The sequence below is a fragment of the Mesoplodon bidens genome, assembly GCF_964165515.1.
Source record: "Mesoplodon bidens genome assembly, chromosome: 7".
Taxonomy (NCBI): domain Eukaryota; kingdom Metazoa; phylum Chordata; class Mammalia; order Artiodactyla; family Ziphiidae; genus Mesoplodon; species Mesoplodon bidens.
Window position 1 is genome coordinate 14,942,741 of NC_138164.1, and position 19,031 is coordinate 14,961,771.

At 48.3% G+C, this 19,031-nt stretch overlaps 1 protein-coding gene across 1 annotated transcript in view; it reads left to right on the plus strand.

Annotated features, from left to right (window-relative positions):
• The window catches only part of DSCAML1 (DS cell adhesion molecule like 1), a gene marked incomplete at its 3' end in the record, with an annotated part of 343,503 nt that overhangs the window by 265,736 nt on the left and 58,736 nt on the right, over positions 1-19,031 (plus strand). Inside the window, exons 9-11 of the mRNA XM_081238516.1 lie at positions 926-1,204; positions 1,634-1,753; positions 2,632-2,808. Of these exons, the coding sequence (XP_081094642.1) occupies positions 926-1,204; positions 1,634-1,753; positions 2,632-2,808 (576 nt within the window). The remainder of the gene's footprint in view (positions 1-925; positions 1,205-1,633; positions 1,754-2,631; positions 2,809-19,031) is intronic.

Genomic DNA, 19,031 nt, shown 5'->3' on the forward strand with positions numbered 1-19,031 from the left:
CTCGCAGACGATAGGGCTCCCTCTCTGCTCTTTCCTGCCACCCATGGGGAGCTTGTTTATGAGACAAAGGGGTCTCTGGTCTGGGCATGTTTGGGGCTTTCTCAACAAGGCAACCAGGTAGCATAAGAAAGAGCTTGGACTTGGAGAGCAGACAGATCAGGTTTCAAATCCCACAGTCCCCTCTTATGAGCTGGATGATCTAAGGCAAATGAATTCTCTGCTCTGAACCTCAGTTTTCTCATCTGTATAGTGGGGACAATGAAGCCCATATCACATTATTGGTGGGAGGTATGTATAAAAGAGCTGAAAACAACCAGTGATGGGAGCTTCCTCTCGCCTGTCCTGATGCATGAAGACAATGGGGTGGGTGACGAGACCTCTACAGGAGGAGACCAGGCTACAGCAGCCTGGCTTTAGATGAGCAGCTGTGGGGTGCACATGAAGGACAGCCTCAGCATCTGAGGCACATCATCTCTATCCATCCATCCCAGGCCCCCAGGCATCTGGGAGACTCAGCTCTGGGATGAGACAGTGAGCACAGGGGCACCGAGGAATGGCAGGGAAGTCAGGTTAAAAGCTGGGCAGTGTGTCAGCAAGCAGACAGGAGTCAAGAAGCACATGCGTCATCACCATTCAAGTTCCAGTACAAATCTGAGGGTCATGATTAGTTCAGTCCGGCCCAGGCCCTGAACAGAGACAGCAGATCCAGGCCTGGGTGGGCAGAGGGACGGGAGCCAGGGGACAATGACAGGGCACCCCAGGAGATTCTGCATATATGGGAAAACAGGCACCAGTGCCCATGGAACTCTATTCACAGCCCACCGCAGGGTTGGGAGGAGCCCGAAGGCCAGGCAGGGATGGGCATGCTGCTGGCCAGGCTGGGGAGAGTGGGGGCCTGACAGCAGCACCCCCCTTGCCTTCCCAGTGCCCCCTCTCATCCAGCCCTTCGAATTCCCGCCTGCCTCCATTGGCCAGCTGCTCTACATCCCCTGCGTGGTGTCCTCGGGGGACATGCCCATCCGCATCACCTGGAGGAAAGATGGACAGGTGATCATCTCAGGCTCGGGCGTGACCATCGAGAGCAAGGAATTCATGAGCTCCCTGCAGATCTCCAGCGTCTCCCTCAAGCACAACGGCAACTACACATGCATCGCCAGCAACACAGCGGCCACCGTGAGCAGGGAACGCCAGCTCATCGTGCGTGGTGAGTGAGACGGGCCAGCGAGGTTGGGAGGAGGAAGGGTCCAGCCCTGTCTGCTGCTAAAAACACTCTCTAGATTTCAAGTTTAAATCATGGGCTCAGAGAAAGTTGACTCTGTCAGGGGCCTTAAAGATCAAGAGGTTCAAACCTCTTCCCCTCCAGGCCAGGACACTGAGGCCATGAGAGGAGAAGACCCTGGCTCAGTTGGTCACTGGTGAAGTCAGAATTGGCACTCAGAATTCCCAGCTCCCAACCCAATGCGACTGGCAAAAGCTCTCAACATCTTGGGTTTCAGATGTTCAGAGGTGCCTGCTCCCAACTTTATAATGGTCCAGGCCGGGCTAACATTGAATGGAAGGTGCCCAAAGCCCCCAGAAAACCTATCAGAGACCGAGATGATCTGTTCCTCCCCCACCTTCCCTCTTTCTGCAGTGCCCCCTCGATTCGTGGTGCAGCCCAACAACCAGGATGGTATCTATGGCAAGGCTGGTGTGCTCAACTGCTCGGTGGACGGCTACCCCCCACCCAAGGTCATGTGGAAGCATGCCAAGGGTAAGCCTCTGGCCAGCCAGGATCTCTGAGCATGGCCAGGGATGGGGTGGGGAGGATGCTAATGTGATTTGGGCCTGGTCTCTACACATGCCTCCTAGCCCTGGGTTCTGAACTTTAAGGGGACCCCAGGCTATACCTGAACTGGAAGTCATCCTCAGCTACCCCTAAAGGGTCTATGGACCAGGAATAGCTGTCATGCTAATTCCAGATTTCCTCTTGTCCCCATAGATTGACCTCTCCCCTCCCCCCTCCAACCCTAGAACTCAGTATACTCCCCAACTCTCCCCACCCCACCCTAGGGTCCCAGAGTCTCATTGACCCCTGCTTCTCACCAGTCAAACCTATTCTGGGATCTCGGTCCTTCTTGGAACCCAACTTCATCCCAAGGATGCATTCAGTTTCTGACTAAGCCCTGCGCCAACCTCTTATCCTTACTGTGTCCATGGCTGACTCTGGGGCAATGGGAGGAGGTATCCAAAGCCCCCCTTGGAGGATGGCTGGCTTCTTTCCCAGGCCTGACTGCCTACAATCAGGCAACTGCCATTTGAGGGCTCAATCTTCCCTTTGCCTATTGCCAAGTGGCCCAAAGATAACTCTTTCTTCCCCTCCAAGGAATTCAGCCCAAAGGAAGCTCAGTGCCAAGGTGGGCATTGAGCTGAGGCCCCCCAACTCCATACCTCAGATCTGAGGCAGGGTCAGCCTTCTGTGAGGGTCTTTCCTGTTTCCCAGGAAACAAGAACTATGTGAGTTCCCAGCACTTTGGGGATGCTACAAAATGGCCCTAGGTCAGCAAGAGAAAAGTATCAGGGCCATTCCTTGAGGCACTCCAACCCTCCCCAGCCTAGACACCAGACCTCCTAACTGCCGCCTCCTTTCAGGGAGCGGGAACCCCCAGCAGTACCACCCAGTGCCCCTCACCGGCCGCATCCAGATCCTGCCCAACAGCTCGCTACTGATCCGCCACGTCCTGGAAGAGGACATCGGCTACTACCTCTGCCAGGCCAGCAACGGCGTGGGCACCGACATCAGCAAGTCCATGTTCCTCACCGTTAAGAGTGAGTCTTGCCCCCGTGCAACCCTCCAAACACCCCCTGATCATAGACCAAGGCCCATCTCTGCACTCACCCTGCCTCCCCATTTGGTTTCCATTGCTCCTTCTGTGAAGGGAAGGCAGGAAGGATGCCTAGACAAAGGTGGGCTTGGGAACCTCTGATGGGGGATTCAAAAGCACTCTCATCTAAAACAGTGGCCTCACTCTAAATGGCCCCAGCTCACTCCACTCCAGTCACGATAAGCTCATGATTTGCTGTACCACAGTATCATACGACAGCCCATTTATTTTGCTCTGTAGGTTGGCAATTCCATCTGAATAGTCATATCAAACAAGTTCTTTCTTTTATTTAATGTACACCTGCTAGTGTATAACCTGTTTGTGGCTTAGCAAGAAGGAGACCATGTATGCGATGTAGGAGATAGGCCTATGGGCAGAAATCCTGGGTTCCAATTCCACATCCGTCTGATGAGCTTCCTGGCTTTGGGCAAGTGATTTCACGTTTCTAGGTTCCTTTCCTCACCTGTGCTAGGGGTTCATTCCCAGCCCACTCAGCTCCCCAAATCATCATAAATAACACAGGAACAGATCATGGAAAGGGGAAGAAGCTTTGGAAAAGCCAAAAGAGCAATAAAACTCACTCTAGTTCAGTACCATATCTCTGGCTTCTAAATCCCCAGACCTAGAGCTGGAATCAATGACGTTGAAGTCTAGAATATCCCTGAGTTCTGTTAAGTCACACACAGACATTCCTACTGGACGAGCCTATCCCTTTACGCTCTTAGGGGTCTGTATAGTGAGCCCCCAGGAATCATGTCAAGACAGTGTCTGGCCCTTTGTCATGAAACAGACCATGGGCCACGGAGAACAGCAGTAAGAGCCTGAGTTTTAGCATCTGCCCAAGCCAACTGTGAATATGGGTGCCGTGTGGTAATTACAGTGACCTCTAATGGGTTTCCTTGGCCTCTGTATCTCATTTTCCTGATGTACAAAAGGAGGGTCAAGAGAGCTCCTTACCTGTTATGTTTTGTATCAAGAGTAAGTCAGATGACATGGATAACGCAACCAGTATGGTAACTGGCACCCAGTAGGCCGTCAGAGATTTAGCCACCAGTTTTGTTTTTAATGGGAGACACTCCAAGGTACGTGTAGGAAAGGCAGCTGAGAGCAGTGCCCAGTGTGCGGTCTGCCCAGCGTCTCCCTGGAGTCCCCGCCTTTAAGAATCATAGCTTCTTTATCGCTTGCCAAAGCCTCACTCACTCAGCACAAGACGGGGAAGCCCCAGCAATCGATCGATGCTCGGGAAGCTCCAGGCACCGGAATCCCAGCCCTGGGGAGCTCTTCCCTCACACTATCAAAAAGCACTTTGTCCTTAATAAAACCAGGCAATCAATCTACATCCCTCAGCCGGGGAGAACTTTGCTAATTCTGCCTGCATGAGGCAAGAGGAATAGTAGGCACCTCGTGCAACTATCGCTGTCCTTGGTATTTGATCCTTATCTCCCCACCGTCAGCGGGAGAAAAGAGCCCAAGCTCTCAGGCTTTTATTTTTTCTTTTGGTCTTTGCCCTTTTTCTCTAAGTTAGAGGATTCTACTGGGCAAGCGTGGCGGTGTCTTTGTGGCCTGTGGCTTCTCTGTGGCACTGAGGTGGATGTGGGTGAAGGGAGACGCAGGGGTCAGGAGGTGGGCTGTGTGCAAGGTGACCCAGTTCACGTCGGCCTGTCCCTGATGTCCTGGGGCATCCTGGGCAATTCGCTTCTCCCCTCTGGACCTGCATTTTTCGGTGCCATCCTCACTTCACGACCCAGGCAGCAGCTACGAGCACACATCTCGTAAATCCCGGGCAGCCTCGTGAACACGTGCAGCACCAAGTCACACACTCAGCCACCACGCTCGCAGTAGCGTCCACCTCTGGCCCCTCTTCCCAAGGGATGATGGGAGCTCCGCACTACTTGTCCTCACTTGTGGGCAGCACCTGGACCTTGTTCCTTCCGTCTTCCCCCTTGTCCTCATTCCAGCCACCTGGTCACTTTGCCCTGCTTCCTTCCATAGTGAGGCGCAGGCGCACGCCTTCCCTTCCTCTGCTTTGTCTCACAAACACCTCCGGCTCATGTTCTCCCACTCGCCGCGCCCCCCTCATCGGCTGCCTGTGACACAGTCTCTCCGAGCGGCTCACGCAGCATCCCCCCTCACACGGCCCTCCCCCACAGGTTGCTTTCCAGCTGGGCCCCCTCCCACACGCTCTGCACACTCGGGGTCTCCAAACCCTCCCCCACGTGTGCCCCCTCGGATGACCCTTTCCTTGCACAACTTTCTCTGTCACAAACGCCTCCTTCCATTCCAGCCCCGCTCTCCCCAGTGACCTGCCAGCCCTGCTAGAGGCCCCTGTGCCGCCCCAAATGCCAGCAGGAGAGGAGGAGGAATTTGAGGCCTGAGGGCAGTCGGTGTGGAGCGCTGAGCACGGCTGGGGCCTCTGCCTGGGGTTGGAGAGTCTGACTGTTTTTCAGTACCAGCCTGAATCATTCCACCCAGCATCTGGTTGCCAGAAGGGGCTCCTGTGACAATGGGACACTTTGGTGATGGGGGGGGGCACACTGCTTCAGGTAACCGACCCTCGGCTCCTCCTCTAGGACATCCTTCCCCCTGCCTGCTCTGACCTTTTGCTCCTTCATTCTCCCTCTACCTCTCCCACCTCCTCCAGGTAGGCGCAGGTAGATAGGGAAGGACCCACAGGACCTGGGCCCGTGGGTCACAGATGGGCTTGCCAGGGCTAAGCCCTTCCTGGTCATCCCTCAGTCCATCTCAGACAGCCCACACCACCAGCACTCCCCCCCCCCCACCGCCACCCGCAAGGCCAGCTACAGAAAGACCTGCCATTTACAAAGCCAACTGCACGGCTTTCCTTGATGCCCCTAACACACTCAGGAAAACGTTGACCCTATACGGTTCCACCTTGTCAGACCTCACACTTGTGTGACCTCTCAGAAGGCAAACTGACCTTAATCCCCGCTTTAGCCAAGTAGAAGTATGAGAGTAAATGTATCAAAGGGATATACATCATAAAAAGCATTCAAGTGTCAAATTGGACATTTGTGGTTGCCCTCTGTTGGGAACCATTGACCCTGACAGTTTCCAGTGATAACTCAACAGATGCTCACTGGGCACTCACTACATAGTCCATAAAACTCTGTGGATTAGAGCACAGACTTTAGAACCAGAGAGACCTGGGTTCAAATCCCAGCTCTGCCACTTGATAGCTGTGGGATCTTGGACAGCAATCTCTGTAAGCCCCAATTTCCTCCTCTGTAAGTTTGGAAATATAATGCTATTTACTCACTGGTAAGATTCAAGTGAGACCCGCACTTACAGCAATTAACACAGTACCTGGCACCAAATACACATTCAATAATCATTAGCAATCATTAGTTTTAGGTGCTGAAAATCTAGTGCTGGATAAAATGGAGTTGCTATTCTCAGGAAATTTAGGATCTTGAAGAGGAGATAGACATATACCCAAAATAACTATAACACACAAAGCGATAAGTGCCTTAAAAAGCCACAAACAATGTGACACAGAGAGAATCAGGGATGGAGTAATCAGTTTTAATTTGCAGAGCCAACAAGGGAAAGCCAAGAAAAGCTCCACAAAAGCAACAGTCACTAAGTAGGACTTGAAGGATGAGAAGGATTCTGACAAGAACCAATAGAAGCAAAGGTCATTCCATTCCAGGATGAGGACAAAATATATAGCAAGAGCATGGAGGCAGGCAAGGCCATGGGTGTCATCAGATGAAGGGGGAACTTAGGGTGTCTGGTGGAGAATGAAGGGAGGATGGACAGGGAGAATACCTGTGAGGTGCTTATGGGTTTTGGAAGCGAAATGTTTTCTTTTTATGCAGTGTTGACTCTCAATATCAGGCAGCAAACCAGAGTTCCGGAAGCTCAGGGGTCTGATGGCGGTTGGGATTCCAGAGGTTGTTCTTGGAGAATTGCTTTCCTCGAGGCCCCAGATTTCTAAGAGTTTGTTAAAGGGAGCAAACGTCTTTCCTAGCCCCTGGACACCCGTGTTAGCAACCATCCAGTCCCGATTGGTCCCCACTCCTCCCTGACCCCGAGAGCGCGGGTGGTGCTGAGCCCTTGAGTGCCTGAGCACACAGCCCAGCCTAACCACTGTCATAGCACAACGCTCAGCACTGGACAATTTGCAAAGCCCGTACCTTGCCTGTGAGGTTGGTGGACAATAGCTCCTTCCCAGGGAAGGGAAGGTGCTGGATCAAGGTCATTGGGTGATACCGTCCCAGCTGAGACAGGAGCTTGCCTCTGTGGACTCACAGTTTGGTAGAGAGAGCGCAGAGCAAGAGAGAGAAGAGTGGTTGCAGGTCCCGACTCCAACTCACTGGCTCCGTATCTGCGAGCCATTCCTTCCCTTCTCTGGGCCTCAGTTTCCCCATCTGTACAATAAGAGGCCTGGACTAGAATCTAGTCATAGCTGAACCAAAGGTCCCTGCCAAGCTCAGACAATCTATGATTCTAGCTGTGTGCATGGTCCTATCAGGACACCAGATCGCCTCCCAGAACTCGGTTGAAAAATAAATGTAATTAACAGAAGAAAATACTACATCCACAGAGCTACCTTTTATCTCCCTGTTACAAAGTAAAATTTAAATAAAAGAGAGATAATGACCAAAAGGAGAAAGAGGCAATCCGTCCTCCAATTGACACGTGGGGGAGAAAATACAGCATCTTCAAAGAGAATGCTTCACCGAGAGGCAGGTACAAAGAAAGCCTGCTTAGTCCAGGTTGCAAGGGGCTGGCTGTGTTATTTTTTGTTTTTTGTGTTTCTTGAGGGTTTTTTTTCTTTTTTTTTTTTGAATATTTGAATTTTATTTTATTTTATTTTTGTACAGCAGGTTCTTATTAGTTATCTATTTTATACATATCAGTGTATACATGTCAATCCCAATCTCCCAGTTCATCCCACCACCACCCACCCCAAACCCCGCCACTTACCCCCTTGGTGTCCATATGCTTGTTCTCTACATCTGTGTCTCGATTTCCGCCCTACAAACCAGTTCATCTCTACCATTTTTCTAGGTTCCACATATATGCGTTAATATACGATATTTGTTTTTCTCTTTCTGACTGACTTCACTCTGTATGACAGTCTCTAGATCCATCCACGTCTCTACAAATGACCCAATTTCATTCCTTTTTATGCCTGAGTAATATTCCATTGTACATATGTACCACATCTTCCTTAACCATTCGTCTGTCAATGGGCATTTAGGTTGCTTCCATGACCTGGCTATTGTAAATAGTGCTGCAGTGAACATTGGGGTGCATGTGTCTCTTGGAATTATGGCTTTCTCTGGGTATATGCCCAATAGTGGGATTGCTGGGTCATATGGTAGTTCTATTTTTAGTTTTTTAAGGAACCTCCATACTGTTCTCCATAGTGGCTGTAACAATTTACATTCCCACCAACAGTGCAAGAGGGCTCCCTTTTCTCCATGCCCTCTCCAGCATTTGTTGTTTGTAGATTTTCTGATGATGCCCATTCTAACTGGTGTGAGGCGATACCTCATTGTAGTTTTGATTTGCATTTCTCTAATAATTAGTGATGTTGAGCAGCTTTTCATGTGCTTCTTGGCCATCTGTATGTCTTCTTTGGAAAAATGTCGATTTAGGTCCTCTGGCCATTTTTGGATTGGTTTGTTTGTTTTTTTAATATTGAGCTGCATGAGCTGTTTATATATTTTGGAGATTAATCCTTTGTCCATTGATTAGCTTGCAACTACTTTCTCCCATTCTGAGGGTTGTCTTTTCATCTTGGTTGTAGTTTCCTTTGCTTTGCAAAGGCTTTTAAGTTTCATTAGGTCCCATTTGTTTATTTTTTGTTTTTATTTCCATTACTCTAGGAGGTGGGTCAAAAAAGGTCTTGCTGTGATTTATGTCAAAGAGTGTTCCTCCTATGTTTTCCTCTAAGGGTTTTATAGTGTCCAGTCTTACATTTAGGTCTCGAATCCATTTTGAGTTTATTTTTGTGTATGGTGTTAGGGAGTGTTGTAATTTCATTCTTTTACATGTAGCTGTCCAGTTTTCCCAGCACCACTTATTGAAGAGACTGTCTTTTCTCCATTGTATATCCTTGCCTCCTTTGTCATAGATTAGCTGACCATAGGTGCGTGGGTTTATCGCTGGGCTTTCTATCCTGTTCCATTGATCTATATTTCTGTTTTTGTGCCAGTACAATATTCTCTTGATTACTGTAGCTTTGTAGTATAGTCTGAAGTCAGGGAGTCTGATTCTTCCAGCTCTGTTTTTTTTTCCCTCAAGACTGCATTGGGTATTCGGGGTCTTTTGAGTCTCCATACAAATTTTAAGATTTTTTGTTCTAGTTCTGTGAAAAATGTCACTGGTAATTTGATAGGGATTGCACTGAATCTGTAGATTGCTTTGGGTAGTAGAGTCATTTTCACAATATTGACTCTTCTAATCTAAGAACATGGTATACCTCTCCATCTGTTTTTGTCATCTTTGATTTCTTTCATCAGCATCTTATAGTTTTCTGAGTACAGGTCTTTTACCTCCTTAGGTAGGTTTATTCCTAGGTATTTTATTCATTTTGTTGCCATGGTGAATGGGATTGTTTCCTTAATTTCTCTTTCTGATCTTTCATTGTTAGTGTATAGAAATGCAAGAGATTTCTGTGCATTAATTTTGTATCCTGCAACTTTACCAGATTCGTTGATTAACTCTAGTAGTTTTCTGGTGGCATCATTAGGATTCTCTATATATAGTATCATGTCATCTGCAAACACTGACAGTTTTACTTCTTCTTTTCCAATTTGTATTCCTTTTATTTCTTTTTCTTCTCTGATTGCCGTGGCTAGGACTTCCAAAACTATGTTGAATAATAGTGGTGAGAGTGGACATCCTTGTCTTGTTCTTCATCTCAGAGGAAATGCTTTCAGTTTTTCACCGTTGAGAATGATGTTTGCTGTGGGTTTGTCATATATGGCCTTTATTATGTTGAGGTAGGTTCCCTCTATGCCCACTTTCTGGAGAGTTTTTTTATCATAAATGGGTGTTGAATTTTGTCAAAAGCTTTTTCTGCATCTATTGAGACGATCATATGGTTTTTCTTCTTCCATTTGTTAATATGGTGTATCACATTGATTGATTTGCATATATTGAAGAATCCTTGCATCCCTGGGATAAATCCCACTTGACCATGGTGTATGATCCTTTTAATGTGTTGTTGGATTCTGTTTGCTAGTATTTTGTTGAGGATTTTTGCATCTATATTCATCAGTGATAACAATCTGTAATTTTCTTTTTTTGTAGTATCTTTGTCTGGTTTTAGTATCAGGGTGATGGTGGCCTCATAGAATGAGTTTGGGAGTGTTCCTTCCTCTGCAATTTTTTGGAAGAGTTTGAGATGGATGGGTGTTAGCTCTTCTCTAAATGTTTGATAGAATTCACCTGAGAAGCCATCTGGTCCTGGACTTTTGTTTGTTGGAAGATTTTTAATCACAGTTTCAATTTCATTGTTTGTGATTGGCCTGTTCATATTTTCTATTTCTTCCTGGTTCAGTCTTGGAAGGTTATACCTTTCTAAGAATTTGTCCATTTCTTCCCGGTTGTCCATTTTATTGGCATAGAGTTGTTTGTAGTAGTCTGTTAGGATGCTTTGTATTTCTGCAGTGTCTGTTGTAACTTCTCCATCTTCATTTCTAATTTTATTGATTTGAATCCTCTCCCTCTTTTTCTTGATGAGTCTGGCTAATGGTTTATCAATTTTGTTTATCTTCTCAAAGAACCAGCTTTTAGTTTTCTTGATCTTTGCTATTGTTTTCTTTGTTTCTATTTCATTTATTTCTGCTCTGATCTTTATGATTTCTTTCCTTCTACTAACTTTGGGTTTTGTTTGTTCTTCTTTCCCTAGTTCCTTTAGGTGTAATCTAACCTTACACCAAAAGGTTTATTTGAGATTTTTCTTGTTTCTTGTGGTAGACTTGTATTGCTATAAACTTCCCTCTTAGAACTGCTTTTTGCTGCATCCCATAGGTTTTGGATCATCGTGTTTTCGTTGTCATTTGTCTCTAGGTATTTTTTTATTTCCTCAGTGATCGCTTGGTTATTTAGTAACGTATTGTTTAGCTTCCATGTGTTTGTGTTTTTTACGTTTTTTTCCCTGTAATTCATTTCTAATCTCATAGTGTTGTGGTCGGAAAAGATGCTTGATATGATTTCATTTTTCTTAAATTTACCGAGACTTGATTTGTGACCCAAGATATGATCTATCCTGGAGAATGTTCCGTGTGTACTTGAGAAGAAAGTGTAATCTGCTCTTTTTGGATAGAATATCCTGTAAATATCCATTAAATCTATCTGGTGTACTGTGTCATTTAAAGCTTGTGTTTCCTTATTAATTTTCTGTCTGGATGATCTGTCCATTGGTGTAAGTGAGGTGTTAAAGTCCCCCACTATTTTTGTGTTACTGTTGATTTCCTCTTTTATAGCTGTTAGCAGTTGCCTTATGTATTGAAGTGCTCCATGTTGGGTGCATACATATTTATAATTGTTATATCTTCTTCTTGGATTGATCCCTTGATCATGATGTAGTGTCCTTCCTCGTCTCTTGTAACATTCTTTATTTTAAAGTCTATTTTATCTGATATGAGTATAGCTATTCCAGCTTTCTTTTGATTTCCATTTGCATGGAATATCTTTTTCCATCCCCTCATTTTCAGTCCGTATGTGTCCCTAGGTCTGAAGTGGGTCTCTTGTAGACAGCATATATATGGGTCTTGTTTTTGTATCCATTCAGCAAGCCTGTGTCTTTTGGTTGGAGCATTTAATCCATTCACGTTTAAGGTAATTATCAATATGTATGTTCCTATTACCATTTTCTTAATTGTTATGGGTTTTTTTTTTTTTTTTTGTAGATCCTTTTCTTCTTTGTGTTTCCCACTTAGAGAAGTTCCTTTAGCATTTGTTGTAGAGCTGGTTTGGTGGTGCTGAATTCTCTTAGCTTTTGCTTGTCTGTAACGCTTTTGATTTCTGCATCAAATCTGAATGAGATCCTTGCCGGGTAGAGTAATCTTGGTTGTAGGTTCTTCCCTTTCATCACTTTAAATATATCGTGTCACTCCCTTCTGGCTTGTAGAGTTTCTGCTGAGAAATCAGCTGTTAACCTTATGGGAGTTCCCTTGTATGTTATTTGTCGTTTTTCCCTTGTTGCCTTCAATAATTTTTCTATGTCTTTAATTTTTGTCTGTTTGATTAATATGTGTCTTGTTTCTCCTTGGATTTATCCTGCCTGGGACTCTCTGTGCTTCCTGGACTTGGGTGGCTATTTTCTTTCCCATGTTAGGGAAGTTTTCGACTATAATCTCTTGAAATATTTTCTCGGGTCCTTTCTCTCTCTCTTCTCCTTCTGGGACCCCTTTAATGCGAATGTTGTTGTGTTTAATGTTGTCCCAGAGGTCTCTTAGGCTGTCTTCATTTCTTTTCATTCTTTTTTCTTTATTCTGTCCCACGGCAGTGAATTCCACCATTCTGTCTTCCAGGTCACTTATCCGTTCTTCTGCCTCTGTTATTCTGCTATTGATTCCTTCTAGTGTATTTTCATTTCAGTTATTGTATTGTTCATCTCTGTTTGTTTGTTCTTTAATTCTTCTAGGTGTTTGTTCTTTAATTCTTCTAGGTCTTTGTTAAATGTTTCTTGCATCTTCTCAATGTTTGCCTCCATTCTTTTTCCAAGGTCCTGGATCATCTTCACTATCATTATTCTGGATTCTTTTTCTGGAAGGTTGCCTATCTCCACTTCATTTAGTTGTTTTTCTGTGGTTTTACCTTGTTCCTTCATCTGGTACAAAGTCCTCTGCCTTTTCATTTTGTCTATGTTTCTGTGAATGTGGTTTTCCTTCCACAGGCTGTAGAAATGTAGTTCTCCTTGCTTCTGCTGTCTGCCCTCTGGTGGATGAGGCTATCTTGCTGGCTGTGTTTTGATGCCACTACTGTACAGGACTCAGCAGCCCCCTTGTGCTGCAGGTTACCTGATTAGATAGGTCCTATTGCATCCCCCAGACTCCTCTCCACTCTGTGAAATCTCCAGTGATGGGGCCAAGGCAAAGCACTTGGCCAATTAAACCCATAAGGGCTCTTTGTTTGATCTGAGTTTTGATTTGTTTGTTGAGCAAAATGTCAGACCAATTAAAGCCAGATCGAAGAGCCCTCCAGAGCACAGGCAACTCCAGAGTCACAGAATTCAGGAGGGAGGAGAGGAGGAGCCAAGTGGAGATTGGGGGAATGGGGAAGGGGGGGTCCAGCCTGGTGGAAGAAAGCCCCGGGCCTGGGTCAACCAGGTCACCCACCAGTGGTTGACCACTGGTGCAGAGGTCAGGATGCAAAACCTTGGAAAGATAGCTGTGTATCCGATGACCTGAGGTGGTCCTAATTTCAAATTTGCCCAAAGGAATGTCCTCCTTATCAGACAGAAGCAGCACCTCCCTTAGGCCTGGTGACTGGGGCTCCTGCTCTAGAGGGCCTCTTCTGCCCTCCTCAGCACCCACCCTTCCCACAGGGCAAGGAGTCTCCAACCAAAGGACATGGCCGCCCAGAGCCCACAGCTCCCTTTCTAGACCAGGCTGGATGCATCCTGTCACCAGGCCAGGCTCCCTCCTGCAGCCCCCACTGAGCCCTGGCCAGGAAGTCAAGCCATGGGCCACCTTGGGCTCCCCTGCCCTATGTAGGACCCAGGGAGGCCAAAGTGAGTAGAAGCCTTAGGGAACAGAAAGGCCTTGACCAGGGAGATGAGAGTCCTGCTCTCTTGTCCCCCATGTCCCCCACTGCTTCCGGGTGAACTGGGGTCAGTCACTCCCTCTCCCTGGGACTCAGTCTGCTCCTGTGCTCAGAGGAGTCATGACTCTTCTCTCCCTCTCCCTCAGCCCCCAAGTCATTAACAGAGCTCAACGAGTGGGTGACATTTGCTGTGCCAGTGCAGACCTGGCAGGGAGTGTGATCACAGTTCCAGAAGCTATCTTTCAGAAGCTGGAGGCTTTAGTGTTTTAGGGGTTTATTTAAAAAAGCAAGTCTAAATCAGAGAAACATGGGAGATCATACTGACCTCCAAAGGCAAACAGTATCATCGGAGCAAGTTATGTCACATCCAAACCCAGCCCCCAAAGGGACCTTTGTACAAAGGTTTTAAGGTAGGAAGAAAAACGTCTCCATGTGAAACAACCCCCCAACCCAGTCCCACCCCCTCTCATCATCACAGCAAGCCAGGTCCCCTGACAGCAGGAGAGATTTTAGTGAAGGGACAGGAATGAACCTGCCTGTGCAACCTGCATTCCCAGTTTGAAAGCTCCTGTCCCACGCCCTCATCTGGGCCCTTACGTCTTTCTTAGAGGCTTTGGTGGCACAAAGCGCATCACCACCACTCCACCGTCACCCCTACAGTCAGTCCCCATGACCGTGAGCATGGCAGACCTTCCAGATGGATCTGGGCTCTAAGGGGTCATCCAAGGCTTTCCCTACATTCAGCTCCAGCAGATCTGGATGTTAATAACAAAATTACACTCATTGTACTTGCCAACCAAGGAAAATGTGCCGGTAATTTCGAGGCACAAGGGAGTCAGGGCTATCACTGGATGCCTCGGTTTACTAGATAAGAAAATGCAGACAGGCCAAGAGCTACATTAGTGCCTCCAGACCCTGCCATAAGTGGGGAGCCCAGAACTGCTCCCCCGGTTGTGATCAAAGCCCCTCTGAATGGCAGGGGCGGAATAAATTATTGGATCGGTCAAGCCATAAACATGTACTTCCTGAGAAGCCCCTATGTGCCCAACGTGGCCTCAAAGTCTGAGAAAGAGAGAACAGCAAGAGTAAGTCACCACCCCTGCCCTCAGGGTGCTTACAAACTAGTTAGGAAGCTGGCACTAACCTTCAGGAAGCGAGGCAAGATAGCGTGCTAAAAGGTCCGGTTCATTTTCTGATTGTTTATACTAATAGGAAAAAAAAACACATTTTTTTGCATTGATTTTGTACACTTAAATCTTGCTATATTCACTTTAATAAATACAAATCATCCAGACTGGAAATTTTTTTAAAAAAATAAAAAGGTCTGGGGTTACACGTGCAGTGTTGGGTTTGAGAAGGAAAATCCCAGTGTGGACAGACATGGTCAGACAGAGCTTTCTAGGGGAGCAGGACTTGGGTGGAACCTTAGGAATAGGTAAGGTTTAGATCGACAAAGGGAAGAAAGGAGGGCGGGCAGGTGCAAGGTGTGGGAGGCAGTGGGGAGGACCTCTGATAGGAGGGCTGGGGATGAGGGGATGGATGGTGGCGCCGAAGTCTGGATGTGCTCCTCGGGTCTTGAGCAGGGAATGGAGAGAAAGGGGGAGCCTGAGTCGCTGAGAAGGAACAGGTGCCAGCCCAGATGATGGACTGGGCAAAAGGATGGGGGAGAGTCAAGGGCTCCAGGCTAAGGGATAAGTATGACGGTGCCACCAATAACAATGAAGGAGGTGGCAGGACTTCCCTGGTGGCGCAGTGGGTAAGACTCTGCGCTCCCAATGCAGGGGGCCCGGGTTCGATCCCTCATCCAGGAACTAGATCCCACACGCATGCCACAACTAAGAGTTCGCACGCCACAACTAAGAAGCCAGCGAGCCGTAACTAAGACCCAGGGCAACCAAATAAATATGTATTTTTCAAATTATTTTTAAAAAAAAAAGGGAGTGGAGAGATGACATGTTTGCTTCGTGCTGGGAGTGCCCTGACTCAGCCGAACCCTGGCTGCCTTTCTGCCCAGATTTCTACTCAGAGGAGTGTGCTGGACCCAGTGACCCCTACAGCTCTCACCTAGCCAGGTGACTCATGAGTCATTGTGTGACTAACTGCTGTCCTATCCTGGGCCGGGAAGGATGACACAGGTGGGCTTTCCCCGGCAGCCCAAGCCCTGACCCCATCCCCTCCCAGTCCTCAGGACACCGTCAGGCTCCCACATGGGCCTCTCAGGTCTGAGGAGACTTGAGACCTGGCAAAGTCGAGATTCGGAGAAAACTTTCTCCTGCTTGCCCTGTTCATGGGCAGCGGGTGTGCATCCCAGGGCCAGGTGCTGGGGTGGAAGTTGCAGGGAAGGGCACTGTGGCCCGGGCACACTCCTGCTGCTGCTCGCCTGCTGCCAGCTTGTCTGTGGCACTGGGGGTGTAACGGGAGTGGGCTCCCCACAGAGCAGAGAGGGTAAAGCCCACGACCTCCCACCTCAGGAAGCCCCCTCCAGCTCCATGGGGACAGGCTGTGGCTGTCCTCCTGGAAACCCTGCACAGGGAATTTCTGTCACACACTGCAACCTTGTATTCGTTCCCTAGGGCCCCTGTAACAAAGAACCACAAACTGGGTGACTTAAAGAACAGAACTGTATTCTCTCACAGTTCTGGGAGGCTAGAAATCCCAAATCAAGGTGCTGGCAGGGCTGTGCTCTCTCCTCAGGCTCTCAGGGAACATGTTTTCTTGCCTCTTCTGGGGGCTGCAAGCGATCCTTGGCATCCCTTGGATTGTAGATGCATCCCTCCAGTCTCTGCCTCTGTCTCCCCGGGTGTCTTCACACCATCTTCCCTCTGTGTGTGTTTCCCTTCCCCTTCTTTTTTTTGCGGTACGCGGGCCTCTCACTGTTGTGGCCTCTCCCGTTGCGGAGCACAGGCTCCGGACGCGCAGGCTCAGCAGCCATGGCTCACGGGCCCAGCTGCTCGGCGGCATGTGGGATCCTCCTGGACCGGGGCACGAACCCATGTCCCCTGCATCGGCAGGCGGACTCTCAACCACTGCGCCACCAGGGAAGCCCTCCCTTCCCCTTCTTATAAAGGATACCAGTCATATTGGACTAAGGGCCCATCCTACTCCAGTAAGATACCTTAATTACATCTGCAAAGATCCTATTTCCAAATAAGGTCACATCCACAGGTCCTGATCTCCTGTGGCCTCGGCCTGCAGCAACTTGAAGCAGGATTTTGATTCCCGGCCAGAGATTGAGGTCGGGCAGCGGCAGTGAGGGCGCTGAATCCTAGCCACCAGACCACCAGGGACCAGTGGCCAGCGACAAGGCCCTGGCCTGTCAGCTATGAAGAAATGAATTTCCACACAGAGACGGAAAGTAGCGAAGCAAGTAAAGTGTTTATGAGGAGGAAAAAGAGTACAGTACGTGTGGATAGACACATGGGCGGGCGTAGAGAGAGAGAGTTGCTCACTCGTGGCAGTTTAAATCACTTTTGTGTGGCATTTCTTCTGGGTTTCCTTTGACCAGTCATCTTGCTTTGTCTGGTTCTGAGTCCGTATTTGGTTGATCTCAGGGTCCTCCCCTGTGTGCGTGTGCATCTCTTAGCCAAGATGGATTCTAGTGAAGAGGCCTATGGGTAGCTGTCATCACTTACTATGGGGTGGCACCCCTTCCCTTTTTGACCTCCATGGAGCCTTTCTGTGCATGTGCAGTTGGGGAGGTCTCCTTGATTTCAAGAATGAGGAATATGTGGTCTCTTATCTTCCATCTGGGCAGGGCCCAGCCTCCTCCATCATCCTGCTTTTATGGAGTTTCTGCTATTATGGAGTTTCTGTCCACAGGAGAGAAACAGTTCAGCCTGGGGCCCATCTATCTCCTGCCTTAGTACCAGGACCTAGGACTGGACATATCTTTTTGGGGGACACAATTCAAACCACAACAGTCCCCAAGCCCAGTGATTTATTATCCATAACTGCATGCTTTCCAGACCTCTGGAAGCTGAAGTGCTCTCCTTTCCAATATCCTACAACTGCCCTTGTCTGAATGCAACCAGCCTCCTAACAGAGACTCCTTCTTTGTCGAGAGTCGACAAGCCAAGCTTCTCCTGTGCACTAACCCTAGAGCAGTGGTCAGCAAACTGACCAAGGGCCATATCCAGCCAGCCACCTGTTTTGCTGGAGCCCAGCCATGCCCATTCTTCGTATCCTATTGTCCATGGCTGCTTTTGAGCTACAGCCACTGAGTTAAGTCGTTGAAACAGAGACCTATGGCCTGCGAAGCTTAAGACATGTACTGTGGGTCCTTTGCAGAAAAAGTTTGGTGACCGCAGCTCTAGGGTATTCACAGCAATGACCCCTAAATACTACCTTCCAAGTAATTAAAGAAAGATGGTGGTATCTCCTTTTGTCTCTGAAAGGATTCTGATATTCAGGGTCATTTCAGAGTTGAGTGTTTTCTCATCTCTAAGATGGGGATAAAAATACGACCCACCTCCTAGGGTTGGGGGGTGGATTTAATGAAATAATTCATGTAAAGCATTAACCAGGGTGCATGGCACATAATGAGCATTCAATAGACATTAGCTGTTTTCATTATTACTATCACTTTTCTGAGATTCTGGGCAGAGTAGAAGACCAGAGGCAGTGGAGGACCAAGTCCCACCCTCATGTGAGAATACTGCCCCCACCTCCCGGGCCCCGACCCTGTGCTTATGCTCCTTGGCAAGCAGTCAAGAGAGGGACTGACTCATCCATTTTATGGCTGGAGAAAGCAAGACCTGGTGAGTTTCAGGGTCTCAGCTGGGCCCACCGTGCAGCAGAAACAGGGCTGCCGTCCAAGTCTCAAAGACCCCATAGTTGTCCGTGACCCGCGTCCCACCCCCTTCACACATACACTGTTTGTCAGTTCTGCTCCCCACGTACACGGGCAGTGGACAGCTAGGGTCCCCTGGCACCTCCCCACCAGCTCTCAGAGCCGAGGCTGATTGCTTCCATGCAATTTGAATTAATCTCATACTTCAGGTGGAGCTTGGCTAATCAGGGAAGACAAGAAGCCGAAGTGGGTGCAATCAAATTAACAACGCTAGGCCCTGGCTCTTTAAGAAGGAAAAAACAAAGCAGGCACCAGAAGGCACCCCCAACACCAGCCCTTCCCCAGGGGAAGCCTGGAGCGGCTGCCAGGGCTGAGCGCAAAGAGCTTCTCCCACCCACCCCGTCCCTCCCCAGGCAACCACCCCAGATGCCAACAATGCCCCTTTGTGGCAGCTTATCTCACACTGCCAAACAGGGCTGTGGTTCTTGTCAGGGTCTTGTAAACAAGGAGCAGAGACACAAGCCTTTGGAGGGAGGGAGGGGAGTGGGCTGAGTTGGGGAGAAGGAGGGGCCCACTCACCTCAGATGGGTGCCTGTAATCCTTTCGGAAACAAAAGGAGATGAGAGCCT